At 44.5% G+C, this 23318-nt stretch overlaps 1 protein-coding gene across 3 annotated transcripts in view; it reads left to right on the top strand.

Annotated features, from left to right (window-relative positions):
• The window catches only part of LOC138638118 (probable cation-transporting ATPase 13A4), a 900755-nt gene that overhangs the window by 85660 nt on the left and 791777 nt on the right, over nucleotides 1-23318 (top strand). For all 3 annotated transcript variants that reach the window (XM_069727142.1, XM_069727140.1, XM_069727141.1), the window contains exons 2-3: nucleotides 21064-21234; nucleotides 21417-21545. In XM_069727142.1, coding sequence (XP_069583243.1) covers nucleotides 21064-21234; nucleotides 21417-21545 — 300 coding nt within the window. The remainder of the gene's footprint in view (nucleotides 1-21063; nucleotides 21235-21416; nucleotides 21546-23318) is intronic.

Below are 23318 nucleotides of genomic sequence, written 5' to 3'. Positions count from 1 at the left end.
AAACGTATCCCATGTTTCTGAGTAAAGGAGATGTCTATAAAATTGCCACTTGCCCCTGAATCAATCATTGCAGAGCTTGACACCCAGACCGAGTCAACCCAGAGCTTGATGAAAAGAAAGCAATGAGAATTGTTCCTCTTACATCTCCGCTGGGACACTGCTGAGTAAACTTGAAAAACTGCAGCATTTACACAATCATCGGTCTCCGAAGTAACAGGGTTTCAATCCCAGTAATCAATATCTATAGCTGCAGATCTTTCTGGTGCCTGAGGTTCAGACATGACAGATCTCCTTTCGCAGCACTCACAGTGTATTACTGCTGCAGTAGTCTTACGAGAATGGCTGGGGCAGTTTGTAATAAAGTGCTCTGAACTACCGCAACAAAAATATAGATTTTCCTTTAGTCGATGTTCTTTGCGTGCATCACTAACCCGTCTCTGTAAAGAGTCCACCTGCATAGGTTCAGGTGCTGTTCTCATGTGATCCTGCTCAAAAACTCCTTAGCTGGGGAGGAAGGTAGAAAATGGTTAGTGCAATTAATTTCGTATCATCTCTCCTGTCTGCATTCAGTAAAATGGGTATCAATACAAATGCAGTAGTTTATAATGTCTCCTAAAGCGGTGGCAGGGTCGGTACGAGCAAGTTTGTCCTTAATCATGGGAGACAATCTTTTCCAGAAAATTGATTTTTTTGGGCAGAACTGTCCCAAATGATATCGAGGGCCCATCTCTTGAACTCCAAGGCATATTCGGCTACCAAACACTTACATTGACACAAAGTCAACATGGCTGCTTCAGCTGTAGCAACTCGTTTTGTGTTGTCGGACACCTCCACCATAACTGAAATAAAAGCATCAAGATTATTTAGACATTCATCCTCAGTCTTAATCAATTGGTTTGCCCACATAAGAGCTTTGTTGGGGATCAGTATGATTATAGTTAGCAATTTGGATCGTTCAGTGAGGAATTGTGGTGCATGAACAGCAAAAAGCAGTTGAGATTGATTAATAAATCCCATGAATTTGTCCCGTTCACCGCCAAAGTGGAAAAGTGGTAACTTGGGAAGTCAAGAACCCGGGGGTGAGTATGATGCCTGGACTCGTTCCTCCAGAACCTTAATCCTGGTTCATAATTCCTGAATATTCTGTCCAAAAACTTTTAGGTTGTGATTATTGTGATCCTGCAGACTTGTAAAGCTGGTCTTTACAACCTGTACATCTGCAAGAATTGTATCAGTAACTCCACAGAGGTCTTTAAGGTGAGCCTCTCTCTTCCCAGATCCTTTAAGGCAGAAATGCTGGAAGAGAAAAAGGGCACACAATAGTGTTTACATGTGGCAACACACCTGACTGAAAAAGAAGGGAATGCGCTCACCTGAAAATGGTTGTGAGAAGTCACAACTATTGTCATGACAGATGGTATCAATAGATATCTTGAATTCACGGTCTGTGGCCGAATCAGCGTTCCCAGACCCAGCAGACAGTAACGTTGGCTTCTGAATCTTGTAATGTATTGAATACAGTCTATATACAGTCTTATGCTTTGGTGCAAGGAAACACAGGCTTGTTTAAGAAGTGCTTGTATTACTTCATACAAGTCAGCATATCAGAGGGGAAAGGTTTTACACAATTGCAGGTACACAGGCAGGAGACAGCAGGCCAGAATAAACCTTTAGTCCAGCAAAAATTGTAGAAATAGGTCCAGAGTCTCTCTTTTACTGCCTTTGCAAATGTTGATGGCAAACAGAGGGATTCCTGTGTCCATATGTGCTCCACATATTACAGGGCAGAAACATGTAAGCTGAAAACTCTATACCAAATGAGGGCAAGGTAACTGCAGCAGGACAGAAAGTAAAATGGCTGATGGGAAAAACTTGTTTTCAATAAAAAAAATAACACCAGATATGGCAAAGAGACAGAGAACCTTACAATTCTACTCCCAGTGACAAACAGTAGGGGACCTGACTTTGGATTAGGCCTCTATATAAACTAGATGCTATAAACTATTTTAATGTCAGGTCATCTACTATTTGACACTAGGAACAGAAGGATTTTTTGGTGAGCTCTGGATCAGGCCTCTATTACACACTAGATGCTACAAACTATTTTAGAGGCCTGATCCAGAGGCCACCAAAAATCCTTCTGTTTCTAGTGTCATAGAGAAGAGAACCTGACTTGCAACATGCACCATACTAGTACAGAACATGTTGTGTCTCTCCATTTGATGTGGGGTCGGGCGGTGAGCCCACATCTTTCCCGACACATGTCAGCTGTTTTGAACAGCTGACATGTGCCCGGAACAGCCACAGGTGGAATCGCGATTACGCGATTATGATCGTGGGTCACCGATGGGTGGGAATGTCAATCAGAAGTCTCCTGGAGACCACTATGGTTGTCACTGCCATCTTTCTGTGAGCGCCGCCATATGGTCGGTGCTCATTTCAAATGAGGTATTCTGCTACATATAGGCGATCTGATCATCATCTATATGTAGCATAGCCAGTCTCCCATGAAGACTATTAAAGCATGCCAAAAGCAAAATATAATGTTTTTAAAAATATTACATTTTTTTTAAATATAAAAGTTTAAATCACCCCCCTTTTGCCCCATTCACAATAAAACAATAAAAAAATCAAACATACACATATTTGGTATCGCAATGCTGAGAATCGCCAGATCTATCAAGAAAAAAAAGGATTAACCTGTTCGATAAATGTCGTAGCGAGAAATAAAGTAAAAACGTCAGAATTATGCTTTTTTGGTCACCGCTTACATTAAAATGCAATAATGGGTGATCAAAAGATCGTATCTGCACCAATTTGGTATCAATAAAAACGTCAGCTCGGCATGCAAAAAATAAGCCCTCAACCAACCAGAGATCACGAAAAATGGAGAAGATACAAGTTTAGGAATATGGCAAAAATTATTATTTTTTTTTTTAACAAACATTGGATTGATTTTTCATCACTTAAATAGCAAAGAACCAAGATATGTTTGTTGAACTCAGAATGACCTGGAGAATCTTAATGCTAGGGCATTGAAAATGGGCCTCTGGATCAGGCCTCTAAATAGTTTGTAGCATCTAGTGTGTTATAGAGACCTTATCAAGAGGCCACAAAAAATATTATTTTGTTCCTAGTGTCATACAGAAGAGGACCTGACTTTAAAATAGTTTGTAGCATCTAGTGTGTTATAGAGGCCTGATCCAGAGGCCACCAAAATATTATTTTGTTCCTAGTGTCATACATTAGGGTACCTGATTTTTAAATATTTTGTTGCATCTAGTGTGTTATAGAGGCCTGATCCAGGGGCTATCTAAAAATTTGAATGTTCCTAGTGTCATACAGTAGAGGAACTGAATTTAACCCCTAAGTGATGTAGTAGTTGTAGGTTTGATTTTTTTTTATTGTTTTATTTTGAATGGGGCGAAAGGGGGGTGATTTGAACTTATTTTTATTTCATTTTTTTAATATTTTTAAAAACATTTTTTTAACTTTTGGCATTCTTCAATAGTCTCCATGGGAGGCTAGAAGCTGCATTGCTATGAGCGCCGACCACAAAGTGGCGCTCATTGCAGTCTGGCATCAACAACCATAGAGGTCTCAAGGAGACCTCTAGTTGTCATGCCGATGCACCAATGCCCCCTATCATGTGACTGCAGTCAGCGATGCACGTATTTGACAGGAAGCACACGTTAAATGCCGAGTCATGCAGAGTATGACAGCGGCATTTAACTAGTTAATAGGCACAGGTGGATCGCGATTCCTCCCACACCTGTTGCGGGCATATGTCACCTGTTCAAAACAGCTGACATGTTCCGGCTTTAATGTGGGCTTACCGCCGGAGCCAACATCATAGAGGCGGTACTGCCATCGGACGTACCATACGTGGGGTAGGTGGTAATGATTGTGAAAGCACTAGTGAACTAACAACGTCACATCCTAAGCAAAGACAACTGACAACTTTTGTTACTGGATGGGCTACTCTACTACCTTTCTTTGGTGAACGCACAGTGGTACGACTTGTTGATGAGGCCCAGAAAGAGCATGTGCTCGAGTGGATGGCAAGCACAGCTCCAAGTTGACTCTCCTTCTAAACTTCACACCCAGTTGAGTCCACAGAGGTGGCACACAAATTCCCCTTGCTTCCCCACATCTCAACTCTCCAACCATATACTGTAAGTGACTGTATGGAACCAAATATGAGTGAGTCTGAAGAGCTGTTCACACATTCTATGCCATTGCTATGCCATTGTCATAACAAGTGTTGTCAACAGCTTCACAAAGTCATAAAGAGGAAATCTGCACTAATGAACCCAATTTTTTTTAGCTTGGATCCAAGGCTGGACGATGTAGGGTCCAAACAACATCCTGACCCTCGTCATCAGATGTAACCCCAAGGGGGAGGTGATCCTGATGAGACTGTACTGTGCAGTCAGGGCAGAAAGAGGAGGAGGGTGACACCAAAGGCGAGGACTGTGGTAACACAAAGGATGATGATGAATAGGTGTTAGATCCCAGTTTGTGTGAACATAGAGACACACAGCAGAGTAGGTCATTTGAGGAGGAAGACGATGAGGTTGTGTTGTGCCGTATGTCACAGACATGTAGTGATGCAGCCACGATAAGCAAGCATCCTCAGGCACAACTTTGGCTGTGACCAGCAGCATCCGCATGTCTGCAGCTCGCAGGGGTGGCAAGGGTTGCCTAGCCTGGGCCTTTTTTGACACTGCAAAGGATGAGTTGAAGTAAAAAGTGCAATCATTTGACTGCTACATGTATGAACCTTCACATGCGCAATCAACATGCGTTACTGTGGGAATCCCACTGCACAAAAATGCAGACCAGCAGACCTCAACAACCATCAGGTGCCCCATCAATCGCATCTGCTGCTTCTTCCTCGTCCTCTATTACCGTGCCAACTACTGAGACGCAGGTCTCTGACCGCAGACCCTCTGGTTCTTTACCTGCTCCAGTCATGCTGACTGAGAGCCCGCCGTCAGCTGTAACAGAAGCGGACATGCCTGCTGTTTTTGACAAATCTCAGAGAATGATCACACCACAAGTTTCTCAATCCACAGTAACATCTCCGCCTGCATCTCTCTCATGGTCTAGCAGTTTGTCTGGTTCACTGTATTCTGCCCACTCTCAGCACTGCAGCCAGCCCAAGGTTTCACAGATGTGGTCACATAAAAGATTGTTTCCTCATACGCATGATAAAACTAAGAGGTTGAACTCCACCATTTCCAATGATATTGGCATGGAAATGCTACCTTTCCATCTGATAGATACAGACGGTTTCCAAAAGCTGATGGCCATCGCAGTCCTCCAGTACCAATTACCCAGCCAGCATTACTTTTCTAAAGGTACCGTCACACATAGCGACGCTGCAGCGATACCGACAACGATCCGGATCGCTGCAGCGTCGCTGTTTGGTCGCTGGAGAGCTGTCACACAGACAGCTCTCCAGCGACCAACGATCCCGAGGTCCCCGGTAACCAGGGTAAACATCGGGTAACTAAGCGCAGGGCCGCGCTTAGTAACCCGATGTTTACCCTGGTTACCATCCTAAAAAGTAAAAAAACAAACGCTACATACTTACCTACAGCCGTCTGTCCTCGGCGCTCTGCTTCTCTGGTCTGGCTGTGAGCGCCGGGCAGCCAGAAAGCAGAGCGGTGACGTCACCGCTCTGCATTCCGGCTGACCGACGCTCACAGCCAGAGCAGGAGGAGTGCAGAGCACAGCGCTGGAGGACAGACGGCTGTAGGTAAGTATGTAGTGTTTGTTTTTTTACTTTTAGGATGGTAACCAGGGTAAACATCGGGTTACTAAGCGCGGCCCTGCGCTTAGTTACCCGATGTTTACCCTGGTTACCAGCAAAGACATCGCTGAATCGGTGTCACACACGCCGATTCAGCGATGTCTACGGGGAGTCCAGAGACGAAATAAAGTTCTGGACTTTCTTCCCCGACCAGCGATCTCCCAGCAGGGGCCTGATCGCTGCTGCCTGTCACACTGGACGATATCGCTAGCCAGGACGCTGCAACGTCACGGATCGCTAGCGATATCGTCTAGTGTGACAGTACCTTAAGAAAACTGTGCGTGCTCTACACCAGCATGTCAGAGACAATATCAACCGTTCCTTGACAAAATCTCTGTCTGACAGGGTGCATCTCACCACAGACACTTGGACGAGTAAGCATTGCCTAGGGTGTTACATCTCGCTGACTGGACACTGGATGAGCCTGGTGGCTGTGGGGGCAGGAGATGCTCCACAAGTCTTGGAACCCCTAAGGCTTGAAGGACAAACCTCTACATTTAGCACTTCCTCCACTGCTTCTGCCTCCTCCTCTATCTCCTCCAGGGCCACCAACTTAGCCCTCAACCTCTGCCTTAATAAGACACACTTTCAAATAGTCCAGAGTGAATTCCTACTATCTTTGTACTGCGCATCCAGGATTCACCACAATTAGGCTGTATTAAAATTGATATGCCTTGGAGATCGCAGTCACACAGCTGAAGAGCTGTGGACAGCTATCCAGGCTGAGTTTGATCATTGGCTGTCTCCTCTGAACCTGCATCCAGGGAAGTCGTGTGCAATAAGGGTACGAACCTGGTGGCGGCCCTACAGCAAGAAAAGCTCACACACATGCCTTGCATGGCTCACGTCCTCAAACTTTTGGTACGTTTTCTCTGCCATTGTCCTGGCCTAGATAAACTGCTCCAGAAAACACATACGCTGTGTGCTCATTTCCGCCATTCGCACCCATTAGGTCATCGACAAAATGCAGTACAGTACAGACCAAAAGTTTGGACACACCTTCTCATTTAAAGATTTTTCTGTATTTTTATTACTATGAAAATTGTAAATTCACACTGAAGGCATCAAAACTATGAATTAACACATGTGGAATTATATTCTTAACAAAAAAGTGTTAAACAACTGAAATTATGTCTTATATTCTAGGACTACCTCTTGAAGCTCATCAAGAGAATGCCAAGAGTATGCAAGGCAGTCATCAAAGCAAAAGGTGGCTACTTTAAAGATCCTGGAATATAAGACATATTTTCAGTTGTTTCACACTTTTTTGTTAAGTATATAATTCCACATGTGTAAATTCATAGTTTTGATGCCTTCAGTGTGAATTTATAGTTTTCACAGTCATGAAAATACAGAAAAATCTTTAAATGAGAAGGGGTGTCCAAAGTTTTGGTCTGTACTGTATATATTTGTGAGTCTTACTGACATCTATATATCTATGTAATCTATGTGTATATATCAATTCTATTTTATTCTAATCTGTCAGTGTGATTTTACTGTACACACACATGAATTACCAGCTTTTTACAGGACACCGGTGTGTAAAAATCAGACAGCATTCACATTGTCTGAGTGCTGTGTGATTTTTTTTTCTCTCACCCATGGGCTTGCAATAGTGAGTCTCGGCCGAGTCATGTTCCTAATGAGAGCTATCTGATAAAACCAACTTGAGCTTAACAAAAATTAGCTCATTAGGTGCTAATTACTTTGATTTCTAATATGTCCACAAAAAAGAGCAACATTTAAAAAATAAACACTAAGCATAATTACCGTATATACTCGAGTATAAGCCGACCCGAGTATAAGCCGACCCCCCTAATTTTGCCACAAAAAACTGGGAAAACTTATTGACTCAAGTATAAGCCTAGGGTAGGAAATGCCGCAGCTACCGGTGAATTTCAAAAATAAAAATAGATGCTCCATACCGTTCATTATTGCGCCATAAGATGCTCCATGTAAAGCTGTGCCACATATAATTCTCCATATCGTTCATTGTTGCCCCATAGATGCTCCATATAAAGCTGTGCCACATTTAATGCTCTGCACCGTTCATTATGGCCCCATAGATGCTCCATAGAAAGCTGTGCTATAGAATGCTCTGCACCGTTCATTATGGCCCCATAGATGCTCCATAGAAAGCTGTGCCACATATAATGCTCTGCACCGTTGATTATGGCCCCATAGATGCTCCATAGAAAGCTATGCCAAATATAGAATGCTCTGAACCGTTCATTATTGCTCCATAGAAAGCTGTGCCCCATATAGAATGCTCTGCACCGTTCATTATTGCTCCATAGAAATCTGTGCCCCAGATAGAATGCTGTGCACCGTTCATTAAGGCCCCATAGATGCTCCATAGAAAGCTATGCCAAATATAGAATGCTCTGAACCGTTCATTATTGCTCCATAGAAAGCTGTGCCCCATATAGAATGCTCTGCACCGTTCATTATTGCTCCATAGAAATCTGTGCCCCAGATAGAATGCTGTGCACCGTTCATTAAGGCCTCATAGATGCTCCATAGAAGGGCAGCACGGTGGCGCAGTGGATAGCACAGCAGCCTTGCAGCGCTGGACTCCTGGGTTCAAACCCCACCAAGGACAACATCTGCAAAGAGTTTGTATGTTCTCTCCGTGTTTGCGTGGGTTTCCTCCGGGTACTCCGGTTTCCTCCCACATTCCAAAGACATACTGATAGGGAGTTTAGAATGTGAGCCCCAACGGGGACAGTGATGATAATGTGTGCAACTTGTAAAGCGCTGCGGAATATGTTAGCGCTATATAAAAAAAAAAAAAAAAAAGAGAAGATAGAAAGCTGTGCCCCATATAGAATGCTCTGCACCGTTCATTATGGCCCCATAGATGCTCCTTATAAAGCTGTACCATATAGAATGCTCTGCACCGTTGATTATGGCCCCATAGATGCTCCATAGAAAGCTGTGCCCCATATAGAATGCTCTGCACCGTTCATTATGGCCCCATAGATGCTCCTTATAAAGCTTTGCCATATATAATGCTGCTGCTGCTGCAATTAAAACAAAAAAAAAATCACATACTCACCTCTCTTCGCTCAGGAAGCCGTCGCTTTCAATATTTACCTGCTCCTCGTGCGGCTCCGTCTCCACCACTGATGCTCAGCAGAGTGCGCGCACTGACTACATCAACGCACCCTCTAACCTGAGCTTTACTGCCAGAGGACGCTGCAGACGGAGCCGCACCGGAACGAGGAGCAGGTAAATATCGCGCAGCGCTCCCCTCCCGGTATACTTATCTGCTCCTGGCGCGGTCCCTGCAATCCCTGGCTTCCCCGGTGCTGCATCTTCTTACTGTATTGAGCGGTCACAGTTACCGCTCATTTACAGCAATGAATATGCGGCTCCACCCCTATGGGAGGTGGAGCCGCATATTCATTTCTGTAATGAGCGGTGCCATGTGTGTTGTGAATTCCGCTCTTGGGCTCCCTCCGGTGGTTGTAAGGGGCATTTTTGTGAGTTCTGCTCTTGGGCTCCCTCCGGTGGTTTTAAGTGGTATGGCTGCTACTTGGATTTAGCAGTCTACAGCTGCTTCCACTGATTGTCTTTCTGCTCGGCTATTTATGCCTGGCTCTTACCTTCAGCTAGTGCCACTTGTCAATGGTTCCTGGTTGGATTCACATCTCTCTTGGATTTCCCTGATATCCTGACCAGTTCAGCAAAGTTAAGTCCTTGCTTTGCTCTTTTCTGTCCACATGTTGTGGACTTATTCGTTCTGTGCATTCTATGTTTTGTCCAGCTTGTTAGTATGGATTAATTCTGTTACGCTGGAAGCTCTGGGAAGCAGATTTACCCTCCACACCTTTAGTCAGGTGTGGAGATTTTTGTAAACTGTGTGGATTTTTGTAGTTTTTAATACTGACCGCACAGTATTCTATCCTGTCTTATCTATCTAGCAAGACTGGCCTCCTGTGCTCATCCTGGTTTCATTCTGTGGATGTCTTTTCCCTTTCCACTCACAGTCATTACTTGTGGGGGGCTATTTATCCTTTGGGGATTTTCTCTGAGGCAAGATAGTTTTCCTGTTTCTATCTTTAGGGGTAGTTCTCAGGCTGTGACGAGGTGCCTAGGGAGTGACAGGAGCATCCCACAACTACTTCTAGTGTTGTGTTGAGCTTAGTGACTGCGGTCAGTACAGGTACCACTTCCTTCAGAGCTCATCCCATGTTGCTCCTAAACCACCAGTTCATAACAGTACAAGTGGCCAAAAATGAATTAAATGCATCTCAAAAGAAGGAAAAAAAAATTCTGAGCCATTTTTTTTTCTGTGCTCTGTTTTGTCTTTTTTTTCCTCTTGATCTCTGGGTGGTTCAGGATTTATGCTCTGGCATGGATGTTCAGGGTTTATTTTCTCGTATGGATCAACTTGCTGCAAGAGTACAGAGTATCCAAGATTATGTTGTCCAGACTCCGGCTTTGGAGCCTAGAATTCCTACTCCTGATTTGTTTTTTTGGGACAGATCCAAGTTTTTGAACTTTAAAAATAACTGCAAATTGTTTTTTGCTTTGAAACCCTGTTCTTCTGGTGATCCCATTCAGCAAGTTAAAATCATCATATCCTTGCTGTGTGGTGACCCTCAGGACTGGGCATTCTCCCTTGAATCAGGGGATCCGGCATTGTTGAATGTAGACACATTTTTTCAAGCGCTCGGATTATTGTACGACGAACCTAATTCTGTGGATCATGCAGAAAAAACCCTGTTGGCCCTGTGTCAAGGTCAGGAAGTGGCAGAATTATACTGCCAGAAATTTAGGAAATGGACTGTGCTCACTAAATGGAATGAGAATGCTCTGGCTGCTATTTTCAGAAAAGGTCTTTCTGAAGCCCTTAAAGATGTTATGGTGGGCTTCCCTACGCCTGCTGGTTTGAGCGAATCTGTCTCTAGCCATTCAGATTGATCGGCGTCTGCGCGAGCGCAAAGCTGTGCACCATATGGCAGTGTCCTCTGGGCAGAGTCCTGAGCCTATGCAATGTGATAGGATTTTGACTAGAACAGAACGGCAGGAATTCAGACGTCAGAATAGGCTGTGTTTTTACTGTGGTGATTCTGCTCATGTTATTTCTGATTGCCCTAAGCGTACTAGGAGGGTCGCTAGGTCTGTTACCATCAGTACTAAATTTCTTTTATCTGTGACCCTGATTTGCTCATTGTTGTCCTTTTCTGTCATGGCATTTGTGGATTCGGGCGCTGCCCTGAACTTAATGGACTTAGAATTCGCCAGGCGCTGTGGTTTTTCCTTGCAGCCTTTGCAGAGCCATATTCCTTTGAGAGGCATTGATGCTACACCATTGGCCAAGGATAAACCTCAGTACTGGACGCAGATGACCATGTACATGGCTCCAGCACATCAGGAAGATTGCCGTTTTCTGGTGTTGCATAACCTGCATGATGTTGTTGTACTGGGTTTTCCATGGTTACAGGAACATAATCCGGTGCTGGATTGGAAAACTATGTCTGTGACTAGTTGGGGTTGTCAAGGGGTACATAGTGACGTTCCTTTGATGTCAATTTCCTCTTCCCCCTCTTCTGAGGTCCCTGAGTTTTTGTCGGATTTCGAGGATGTATTTGATGAGCCCAAGTCCAGTTCCCTTCCTCCACATAGGGACTGTGATTGTGCTATTAACTTGATTCCAGGTTGTAAGTTCCCTAAGGGCCGACTTTTCAATCTGTCTGTGCCAGAGCATGCCGACATGTGGAGTTATGTTAAGGAATCTTTGGAGAAGGGGCATATTCGGCCGTCTTCGTCACCATTGGGAGCAGGTTTCTTTTTTGTTGCTAAGAAGGATGGCTCTTGAGACCCTGTATAGATTATCGTCTTCTTAATAAGATCACGGTTAAATTCCAATACCCCTTGCCTTTGCTTTCTGATTTGTTTGCTCAGATTAAGGGGGCTAGTTGGTTTACTAAGATTGACCTCCGAGGGGCATATAATCTTGTTCGTATTAAACAGGGTGATGAATGGAAAACTGCATTTAATATGCCCGAGGGCCATTTTGAATACCTTGTGATGCCATTCGGGCTCTCTAATGCTCCATCTGTGTTCCAATCTTTTATGCATGATATTTTCCGCAATTATCTTGATAAATTCATGGTTGTATATTTGGATGATATTTTGATTTTTTTCGATGATTGGGAGTCTCATGTGAAGCAGGTCAGGATGGTATTCCAGATCCTTCGTGATAATGCATTATTTGTGAAGGGGTCTAAGTGCCTATTCGGAGTTCAGAAGGTCTCTTTTTTGAGTTTTATTTTTTCTCCCTCGTCTATGGAAATGGATCCTGTTAAGGTCCAAGCTATTCATGACTGGATTCAACCCACATCTGTGAAGAGCCTTCAAAAATTTTTAGGCTTTGCTAATTTCTATCGCCGTTTCATTGCCAACTTTTCCAGTGTGGTTAAGCCCCTTACTGATTTGACTAAGAAAGGCGCTGATGTGGCGAATTGGTCCTCTGCGGCTGTTGAGGCCTTTCGGGAGCTTAAACGCTGATTAACTTCTGCCCCTGTGTTGCGTCAGCCGGATGTTTCTCTTCCTTTTCAGGTTGAGGTTGTCTCTTCTGAGATTGGGGCAGGGGCCGTTTTGTCTCAGAGGGATTCTGATGGTTCTTTGATGAAACCGTGTGCTTTTTTTTCCAGAAAGTTTTCGCCTGCGGAACGCAATTATGATGTCGGCAATCGGGAGTTGTTGGCTATGAAGTGGGCGTTTGAGGAGTGGCGACATTGGCTTGAGGGAGCTAAGCACCGCGTTGTGGTCTTGACTGATCATAAGAATCTGATTTAACTCGAGTCGGCCAAGCGGCTGAATCCTAGACAGGCTCGATGGTCCCTGTTTTTCACCCGTTTTGATTTTGTATTCTCGTATCTTCCGGGATCTAAGAATGTTAAGGCGGATGCCCTCTCTAGGAGTTTTTTGCCTGATTCTCCTGGAGTCCCTGAGCCGGTTGGCATTCTTAAGGAAGGGGTGATTCTTTCTGCCATCTCCCCTTATTTGCGGCGGGTGCTTCGGGAATTTCAGGCTGATAAGCCTGACTGCTGTCCAGTGGCGAAGCTGTTTGTTCCTGATAGATGGACAAGTAAGGTAATTTCTGAGGTTCATTGTTCAGTGTTGGCTGGTCATCCTGGGATTTTTGGTACCAGAGATTTGGTTGCTAGGTCCTTTTGGTGGCCTTCCTTGTTGCGCGATGTGCGTGCTTTTGTGCAGTCCTGTGGGACTTGCGCCCGGGCCAAGCCATGCTGTTCCCGTGCTAGTGGGTTGCTTTTGCCTTTGCCGGTCCCTGAGAGGCCCTGGATGCATATTTCCATGGATTTTATTTTGGATCTTCCTGTTTCCCAGAAGATGTCTGTTATCTGGGTTGTTTGTGACCGGTTCTCTAAAATAGTCCATCTGGTACCTTTGCCTAAGTTGCCTTCCTCCTCTGATTTGGTTCCAGTGTTTTTTCAGCATGTGGTTCGTTCGCATGGTACTCCGGAGAATATTGTGTCTGACAGAGGTTCTCAGTTTGTCTCTAGGTTTTGGCGGGCCTTTTGTGCTAGGATGGGCATTGATTTGTCTTTTTCTTCGGCGTTTCATCCTCAGACTAATGGCCAAACTGAGCGAACTAATCAGACCTTGGAAACCTATTTGAGATGCTTTGTGTCTGCTGATCAGGATGATTGGGTGGCTTTCTTGCCGTTGGCCGAGTTTGCCCTTAATAATAGGGCTAGTTCGGCTACTTTGGTTTCACCTTTCTTTTGTAATTTTGGTTTTCATCCTCGTTTTTCTTCTGGGCAGGTTGAGCCTTCTGACCTTCCTGGTGTGGATTCTGTGGTGGACAGGCTGCAGCAGATTTGGACTCATGTGGTGGACAATTTGACGTTGTCTCAGGAAAAGGCTCAACGTTTTGCTAACCGCCGTCGGTGTGTTGGTCCCCGGCTTCGTGTGGGGGATTTCGTTTGGTTGTCTTCTCGTCATGTTCCTATGAAGGTTTCTTCCCCTAAGTTTAAGCCTCGGTTTATTGGTCCCTATAAGATTTCTGAAATTATCAATCCTGTGTCTTTTCGTTTGGCTCTTCCAGCCTCTTTTGCCATTCATAATGCTTTCCATAGATCTTTGTTGCGGAGGTATGTGGTGCCCGTTGTTCCCTCGGTTGATCCTCCTGCCCCGGTGTTGGTTGAGGGAGAGTTGGAATATGAGGTTGAGAAAATTTTGGATTCTCGTTTTTCGAGGCGGAGGCTTCAGTATCTTGTCAAGTGGAAGGGTTATGGCCAGGAGGATAATTCTTGGGTTGTTGCCTCCGATGTCCATGCCGCCGATTTGGTTCATGCTTTTCACTTGGCTCGTCCTGATCGGCCTGGGGGCTCTGGTGAGGGTTCGGTGACCCCTCCTCAAGGGGGGGATACTGTTGTGAATTCCGCTCTTGGGCTCCCTCTGGTGGTTTTAAGTGGTATGACTGCTCCTTGGATTTAGCAGTCTGCAGCTGCTTCCACTGATTGTCTTTCTGCTCGGCTATTTATGCCTGGCTCTTACCTTCAGCCAGTGCCACTTGTCAATGGTTCCTGGTTGGATTCACATCTCTCTTGGATTTCCCTGATATCCTGACCAGTTCAGCAAAGTTAAGTCCTTGCTTTGCTCTTTTCTGTCCACATGTTGTGGACTTATTCATTCTGTGCATTCTATGTTTTGTCCAGCTTGTTAGTATGGATTAATTCTGTTAAGCTGGAAGCTCTGGGAAGCAGATTTACCCTCCACACCTTTAGTCAGGTGTGGAGATTTTTGTAAACTCTGTGTGGATTTTTGTAGTTTTTAATACTGACCGCACAGTATTCTATCCTGTCTTATCTATCTAGCTAGACTGGCCTCCTGTGATGTTGTGGATTCTGTTTTTGGGCTCCCTCTGGTGGTTACAGATGGTACTGGGTGACTTGTGTTCTCTGCGGTCTCTGGTGTCCACCTGTTCTATCAGGATATGGGAGTTTCCTATTTAACCTGGCATTCTTGTCATTTCCTCGCCGGCGATCAATGTAATCAGTGTGTCTTGTTACCTCTGCTTTCCGCTTCTGTAATCTTCAGGACAAGCTAAGTTTTTGATTTTCCTGTTCCACGTTTTGCTTTATTTTTGTTTTAGTCCAGCTTGCAGTTATGTGATTCCTTGTTGCTGGTTGCTCTAGTGGGCTGATATTTCTCCTCATGTTCCATGAGTTGGCACATGAGTTCAAGTAATTTCAGGATGGTTTTTTGTAGGGTTTTTCGCTGACCGCGCAGTTCACTTTTGTATCCTCTGCTATCTAGTTTTAGCGGGCCTCATTTTGCTGAATCTGTTTTCATAACTACGTATGTGCTTTCCTCTCATTTCACCGTCATTACATGTGGGGGGCTGCTATTTCTGTGGGGTGTTTCTCTGGAGGCAAGAGAGGTCTTTGTTTCTTCTAATAGGGGAAGCTAGTTCTTCGGCTGGCGCGAGACGTCTAGGAATCATCGTAGGCACGTTCCCCGGCTACTGCTAGTTGTGTGAATTAGGTTCAGGATCGCGGTCAGCTCAGTTTCCATCACCCTAGAGCTTGTTCTGTTTTTTGTGCTTGTCCTTTTGTGATCCCCTGCCACTGGGATCATGACAGTATCGCCGGCCCGAAAAGTGGTAATCGTATTGGCTGAAGTAGGAGGAAAAGTAGTCTGAGGAAGTTTTTTTTTTTATTTTATTTTTTTTTTTTTCCCTTCCCTCAGAGTTTGCTGCATAGTCTTAATTGCAGCCGGGCTGCGTCTTACCTCCTCTTAATCCTTGAATGGCTTTGACCTCAGCTGTTTATCATGGACGTCCAGAGTTTGGCTTCCAGCCTGCATAATCTTGCTGCTAAGGTTCAAAATATACAAGATTTTGTTGTACATGCTCCTATGTCTGAACCTAGAATTCCTATCCCAGAGTTTTTTTCTGGAGATAGATCTAGTTTTCTGAATTTTAGTAACAATTGCAAGTTGTTTCTTTCTTTGAAATCTCGCTCCTCTGGAGACCCTGCTCAGCAAGTCAAGATTGTAATATCTTTCCTGCGGGGTGACCCTCAGAATTGGGCATTTGCATTGGCACCAGGGGATCCTGCGTTGCTCAATGTGGATGCGTTTTTTCTGCCATTGGGTTTGCTCTATGAGGGACCTAACCTAGAGATTCAGGCTGAAAAAGCTTTATTGGCTCTCTCTCAGGGGCAAGATGAAGCAGAAATATATTGTCAGAAATTTCGGAAATGGTCGGTGCTTACTCAGTGGAATGAGTGCGCCCTGGCTGCAAAATTCAGAGATGGCCTTTCTGAGGCCATTAAAGATGTTATGGTGGGGTTCCCTGCGCCTACAGGTCTGAATGAGTCTATGACTATGGCTATTCAGATTGATCGGCGTTTACGGGAGCGCAAACCTGTGCACCATTTGGCGGTGTCTTCTGAACAGGCACCTGAGACAATGCAATGTGATAGAATTCAGTCCAGAAGTGAACGGCAAAACTATAGGCGGAAAAATGGGTTGTGTTTTTATTGTGGTGATTCAGCTCATGTTATATCAGCATGCTCTAAACGCACAAAAAAGGTTGATAAGTCTGTTGCCATTAGTACTTTACAGTCTAAGTTCATTCTGTCTGTGACTCTGATTTGTTCATTATCAGCCATTTCCGTCGATGCCTATGTGGATTCAGGCGCTGCCCTGAGTCTTATGGATTGGTCATTTGCCAACCGCTGTGGGTTTAGTCTGGGGCCTCTGGAAGTCCCTATTCCTTTGAAAGGAATTGACTCTACACCTTTGGCTATGAATAAACCTCAGTACTGGACACACGTGACCATGCGTATGACTCCCGTTCATCAGGAGGTGATTCGCTTCCTGGTACTGTATAATTTACATGATGTCTTAGTGCTTGGTCTGCCATGGTTACAAACTCATAACCCAGTCTTGGACTGGAAAACGATGTCTGTGTTAAGCTGGGGATGTCAGGGGGTTCATGATGATGCACCTCCGATTTCTATTGCTTCATCTACTCCTTCTGAGGTTCCTGTATTTTTGTCTGATTATCGGGATGTTTTTGAGGAGCCTAAGCTCAATTCGCTTCCTCCTCACAGGGATTGCGATTGTGCTATAGATTTGATTTCTGGCAGTAAATTTCCTAAAGGTCGTTTGTTCAATCTGTCAGTGCCAGAGCATACTGCTATGCGGGATTATGTTAAGGAGTCCTTGGAAAAGGGACATATCCATCCATCTTCGTCTCCTTTGGGAGCAGGTTTTTTTTTCGTGGCCAAAAAAGATGGTTCCTTGAGGCCTTGTATAGATTACCGTCTTTTGAATAAGATTACGGTCAAATATCAGTATCCTTTGCCATTGTTGACTGATTTGTTCGCTCGCATTAAGGGGGCTAAATGGTTCACTAAGATTGATCTTCGGGGTGTGTATAATCTTGTGCGGATTAAGCAGGGTGATGAGTGGAAAACCGCATTTAATACGCCTGAGGGCCATTTTGAGTATTTGGTGATGCCTTTTGGACTTTCTAATGCTCTTTCTGTCTTCCAGTCCTTTATGCACGATATTTTCCGTGAATATCTGGATAAATTTATGATTGTGTATTTGGATGATGTTTTGTTTTTTTCTGATGACTGGGAGTCCCATGTTCAGCAGGTCAGGAAGGTGTTTCAGGTCCTGCGGGCCAATTCTTTGTTTGTAAAAGGTTCAAAGTGTCTCTTTGGAGTCCAGAAGATTTCTTTTTTGGGGTATATTTTTTCCCCTTCTACTATTGAGATGGATCCCGTCAAGGTTCAAGCTATTTGTGACTGGACGCAGCCTACATCTCTTAAGAGTCTACAGAAGTTCTTGGGCTTTGCTAATTTTTATCGTCGTTTCATAACTAATTTTTCTAGTGTTGTTAAGCCTTTGACGGATCTGACTAAGAAGGGTGCTGATGTTGCTGATTGGTCTCCTGCGGCTGTGGAGGCCTTTCAGGAACTTAAGCGCCGGTTTTCTTCTGCTCCTGTGTTGCGTCAGCCAGATGTTTCGCTTCCTTTTCAGGCTGAGGTTGATGCTTCTGAGATTGGAGCGGGGGCGGTTTTGTCACAGAGAAGCTCCGATTGCTCGGTGATGAAGCCATGTGCGTTCTTTTCTAGAAAGTTTTCGCCCACTGAGCGGAATTATGATGTGGGTAATCGGGAGCTTTTGGCCATGAAGTGGGCATTTGAGGAGTGGCGTCATTGGCTTGAGGGTGCTAGACATCGTGTGGTGGTCTTGACTGATCACAAAAATCTGATTTACCTTGAGTCTGCCAAGCGTCTGAATCCTAGACAGGCTCGTTGGTCACTGTTTTTCTCCCGTTTCGATTTTGTGGTTTCATACCTGCCAGGTTCAAAGAATGTGAAGGCGGATGCTCTTTCTAGGAGTTTTGTGCCTGATTCCCCTGGAAATTCTGAGCCCACTGGTATCCTTAGGGATGGGGTGATTTTGTCGGCTGTCTTCCCAGACTTGCGACGTGCTTTGCAGGAGTTTCAGGCGGATAAACCTGATCGTTGTCCGCCTGAAAGACTGTTTGTTCCGGATAATTGGACCAGTAGAGTCATCTCCGAGGTCCATTCTTCTGCGTTGGCAGGTCATCCTGGAATATTTGGTACTAGAGACTTGGTGGCCAGGTCTTTTTGGTGGCCTTCCTTGTCGAGGGATGTGCGTTCTTTTGTGCAGTCTTGTGAAGTTTGCGCTCGGGCTAAGCCTTGCTGTTCTCGGGCCAGTGGATTGTTGTCACCTTTGCCTATCCCGAAGAGGCCTTGGACGCACATTTCCATGGACTTTATTTCGGATCTCCCTGTCTCTCAAAAAATGTCCGTCATCTGGGTTGTGTGTGACCGCTTTTCTAAGATGGTTCATCTGGTACCCTTGCCTAAGTTACCTTCCTCCTCTGAGTTGGTCCCTCTGTTTTTTCAGAACGTGGTTCGTTTGCATGGGATTCCGGAGAACATTGTTTCTGACAGGGGATCCCAGTTTGTGTCTAGATTTTGGCGGACGTTCTGTGCTAAGATGGGCATTGATTTGTCCTTTTCGTCTGCATTCCATCCTCAGACGAATGGCCAGATGGAACGAACTAATCAGACCTTGGAAACTTATTTAAGGTGTTTTGTTTCTGCTGATCAAGATGACTGGGTTACCTTTTTGCCGCTTGCCGAATTTGCCCTTAATAATCGGGCTAGTTCTGCTACCTTGGTTTCTCCTTTCTTTTGTAATTCGGGGTTTCATCCTCGTTTTTCCTCTGGTCAGGTGGAGCCTTCTGATTGTCCTGGAGTGGACATGGTGGTGGATAGGTTGCATCAGATTTGGAGTCATGTGGTGGACAATTTGAAGTTGTCCCAGGAGAGGGCTCAGCAGTTTGCTAATCGCCGTCGCCGCGTGGGTCCTCGACTTCGTGTTGGGGACTTGGTGTGGTTGTCTTCTCGTTTTGTTCCTATGAAGGTCTCTTCTCCTAAGTTCAAGCCTCGGTTCATCGGTCCCTATAGGATCTTGGAAATTCTTAACCCTGTGTCGTTTCGTTTGGATCTCCCGGCATCGTTTGCTATTCATAATGTGTTCCATCGGTCGTTGTTGCGGAAGTATGAGGTACCTGTTGTTCCTTCGCTTGAGCCTCCTGCTCCGGTGCTGGTGGAGGGAGAATTGGAGTATGTTGAGGAGAAGATCTTGGATTCTCGTGTTTCCAGACGGAAACTTCAGTATTTGGTCAAGTGGAAGGGTTATGGTCAGGAGGATAATTCTTGGGTGGTTGCCTCTGATGTTCATGCTGCTGATTTGGTCCGTGCATTTCATAGGGCTCATCCTGGTCGCCCTGGTGGTTCTCGTGAGGGTTCGGTGACCCCTCCTCAAGGGGGGATACTGTTGTGGATTCTGTTTTTGGGCTCCCTCTGGTGGTTACAGATGGTACTGGGTGACTTGTGTTCTCTGCGGTCTCTGGTGTCCACCTGTTCTATCAGGATATGGGAGTTTCCTATTTAACCTGGCTTTCTTGTCATTTCCTCGCCGGCGATCAATGTAATCAGTGTGTCTTGTTACCTCTGCTTTCCGCTTCTGTAATCTTCAGGACAAGCTAAGTTTTTGATTTTCCTGTTCCACGTTTTGCTTTATTTTTGTTTTAGTCCAGCTTGCAGTTATGTGATTCCTTGTTGCTGGTTGCTCTAGTGGGCTGATATTTCTCCTCATGTTCCATGAGTTGGCACATGAGTTCAAGTAATTTCAGGATGGTTTTTTGTAGGGTTTTTCGCTGACCGCGCAGTTCACTTTTGTATCCTCTGCTATCTAGTTTTAGCGGGCCTCATTTTGCTGAATCTGTTTTCATAACTACGTATGTGCTTTCCTCTCATTTCACCGTCATTACATGTGGGGGGCTGCTATTTCTGTGGGGTGTTTCTCTGGAGGCAAGAGAGGTCTTTGTTTCTTCTAATAGGGGAAGCTAGTTCTTCGGCTGGCGCGAGATGTCTAGGAATCATCGTAGGCACGTTCCCCGGCTACTGCTAGTTGTGTGAATTAGGTTCAGGATCTCGGTCAGCTCAGTTTCCATCACCCTAGAGCTTGTTCTGTTTTTTGTGCTTGTCCTTTTGTGATCCCCTGCCATTGGTATCATGACACTGTGCTACATCCTGGTTTCATTCTGTGTATGTCTTTTCCCTCTCCACTCACAGTCATTACTTGTGGGGGGCTATCTCTCCTTTGGGGATTTTCTCTGAGGCAAGATAGTTTTCCTGTTTCTATCTTTAGGGGTAGTAAGTTCTCAGGCTGTGACAAGGTGCCTAGGGAGTGACAGGAGCATCCCACGGCTACTTCTAGTGTTGTGTTGAGCTTAGGGACTGCGGTCAGTACAGGTACCACTTCCTTCAAAGCTCGTCCCATGTTGCTCCTAAACCACCAGTTCATAACACATGTGACCACTCAGTACAGGAAGAATCTGCAGCGCCGGTAAAGCCAGGGACTGCGCAGGGAGCAGGTAAGTATAATTACACAGCCCCCGCTCCCCCTCCCCTGCCGACCTCCCGGTATATGACTCGAGTATAAGCTGAGAGGGGGACTTTCAGCCCAAAAAAATGGGCTGAAAATCTCAGCTTATACTCAAGTATATACGGTAACTTTTATCTTACTGTGCGCCCACTATTACATCATGTGTCCAGTTCAACATAAAAAAATTAAGCACCGATTTAATACCAGTGCATTTTTATTTTATTCTTCTACTGTTCTTGTATTTTCTTCTTTTTCAGGAGATATTCGGATATAAATCAGAAAGATGGAGAAATATTTTGAATACATTTGGTTACATATTTTCTTTAGGGCTGCTAAAATTGGTCTTTTATTGGAAGCCAGAGCTGGATGTTTGGAGCCACTGTGTTCCTTGTAACTTAGCAAGTGCTGATACAGTTTTGATACAAAGTGTAAGTACATCATTTTGTCATTTATCAAATTAGAATAAGTAGTTAAACGCTCATATTACTCTATTCTGTCCAGATTAAGTTTTTTGAGATTTTTGTAGATTTCTGCCCATGGCTACTGCAAATTAATTCATTACTATCTTGTCTCTCTCTATATCTATATATATTCTACAATATCTTTGCAGAGAGAATTTAAAAACTACATAAAGAAGTCAGTAAACAAGGTCAATCTTCGCAAAAAAATGAATATTGGGTCTTTTGTTATTAGTGATGAAAATTCATACATATGCAAATCTATAACGGAGTCAAGCAAAGTAAGTTTTGTCCTGTCAAAATAATAATGGTGATTTTATTGGGAGGGGGGTTATTTATAACTGAATGTGCACTTTGACTATGTCCATAAAAAGAAAATAATAGGGGTGCAGCTCAGTTACTGAAAAAAAGCTAAAGTCTTTACATTTTTCAGCACAGGTTTTGGATCTAAATGATATTTATACTGTGTTCAAAACTATTAGGCACATTTGATTTAAGTGTTATAAAGATGCAATTTTTGTTTTCTCAAATAAACTCATGGATGGTATTGTGTCTCAGGGCTCATTGGGTCACTGAAATCAATCTCAAACACCATTAGTTTTCCAGTTGAGCTCATTTAAGGGAAAATTACTTAAGAAGGACATGCCACAGGTTTCAAGCAATATGAGAAAAAAGGATAGTGCAATGACTTGAACAAGGTATGAAAACATTAGATATTTCCCAAAAACTTATGCATGATCATCGTTCTTTGAAGAGATTTTTGGCTGAATTCAGATGGGTCTGTAAAGATAATTGCATAATAAGGAAGGTTTCGGTCAGACATAGGATTAGGATTGAACAGCTGCTAAAATAACATAAAAAAAACAGCAAACAGGTATTTGAAGCTCCATGTGCCTCTGAAGTCCAGAGTAGAGATGAGCGGTGTTCGAGTCGAAATGTTCGCCAATTTCAAATTCGAGCTGTTTTGGGCGGTGTTCGAATCGTTCGTCGAACTCAAACAATTTGCTTAAAATTCGGCTGTTCGAGTTTCTGTTCGATAACTGTTCGTTCACCAAAAGCCTAACTTGATTTGCACATTAAAACTGTTTATCATTGTTAATAGACTGTTTCAGTGTATAGTGGGCGGGGGGTGGGGAGTGGGTGGCGGGGGATAGATCTGACCTGAAATAATGCAGATCTCCATTTTTTTTTTCTTTCCCCCATTTACAGTGGGGAGATGCAGTCTCTCAGCCTATCAGCAGTGCACAGACACACAGCAATGTGCACGTGCTGCACACAAGCAAGGGCATGTATCATTGGCTGTGTATGTCACATGTTCTTGCCCTATAAGAACCAGCCATTTTCCCTGTCGCCACCATTTCCTCACTGCTGCAGCTTAGTGTTAGACGACACCGCTGCTGCTGTGGGCGCTATACAGACTAAGGGACTTTTTTGGAAGCGAATTTTCAGAGAGAGATAGGTTTAGGGAGTCGGGACTAGTTGTAATATCAGCCCCTTTCAGGGTAGGTTACAGCAGTTCCTAGCACTTTTGCAAGGCAGGTCTGTGCCAGTGCTGTGCAAGTGTTTGCCACAGCATTTGGTGTAATCTAGCTCAGCCAATCCTTTTGGGCTAGTAGCATTGTATTGTAGTCATCTGAGTAGCCCGCTGGTGAAGCTAAGTACACCGCCTGTGTATCTAAATTTTTACTGCATCTAACCCAGGAAATCGTTTTGGGCTTAGTAGCAGTGTCGGCAAGTCAGAAGAGTAGCCCGCCTGTGAAGCTAGCTACACCGCCTGTGTATCTAAATTTTTACTGCATCTAACCCAGGAAATCTTTTTGGGCTTAGTAGCAGTGTCTGCACGTGAGCGGAGTAGCCCGCCTGTGAAGCTAGCTACACCACCTGTGTATCTAAATTTTTACTGCATCTAACCCAGTAAATAGTATTGGGCCTAGGAGAAGTGTCTGCACGTCAGCGGAGTAGCCCGCCTGTGAAGCTAGCTACACCGCCTTTATATTTAAATTTTTACTGCATCTAACCCAGGAAATCATTTTGGGCTTAGTAGAAGTGTCTGC

The sequence above is a fragment of the Ranitomeya imitator genome, chromosome 5 (genome assembly GCF_032444005.1).
Source record: "Ranitomeya imitator isolate aRanImi1 chromosome 5, aRanImi1.pri, whole genome shotgun sequence".
In the NCBI taxonomy this organism is placed as follows: domain Eukaryota; kingdom Metazoa; phylum Chordata; class Amphibia; order Anura; family Dendrobatidae; genus Ranitomeya; species Ranitomeya imitator.
This window is presented reverse-complemented; position numbering and strand designations above follow the sequence as displayed.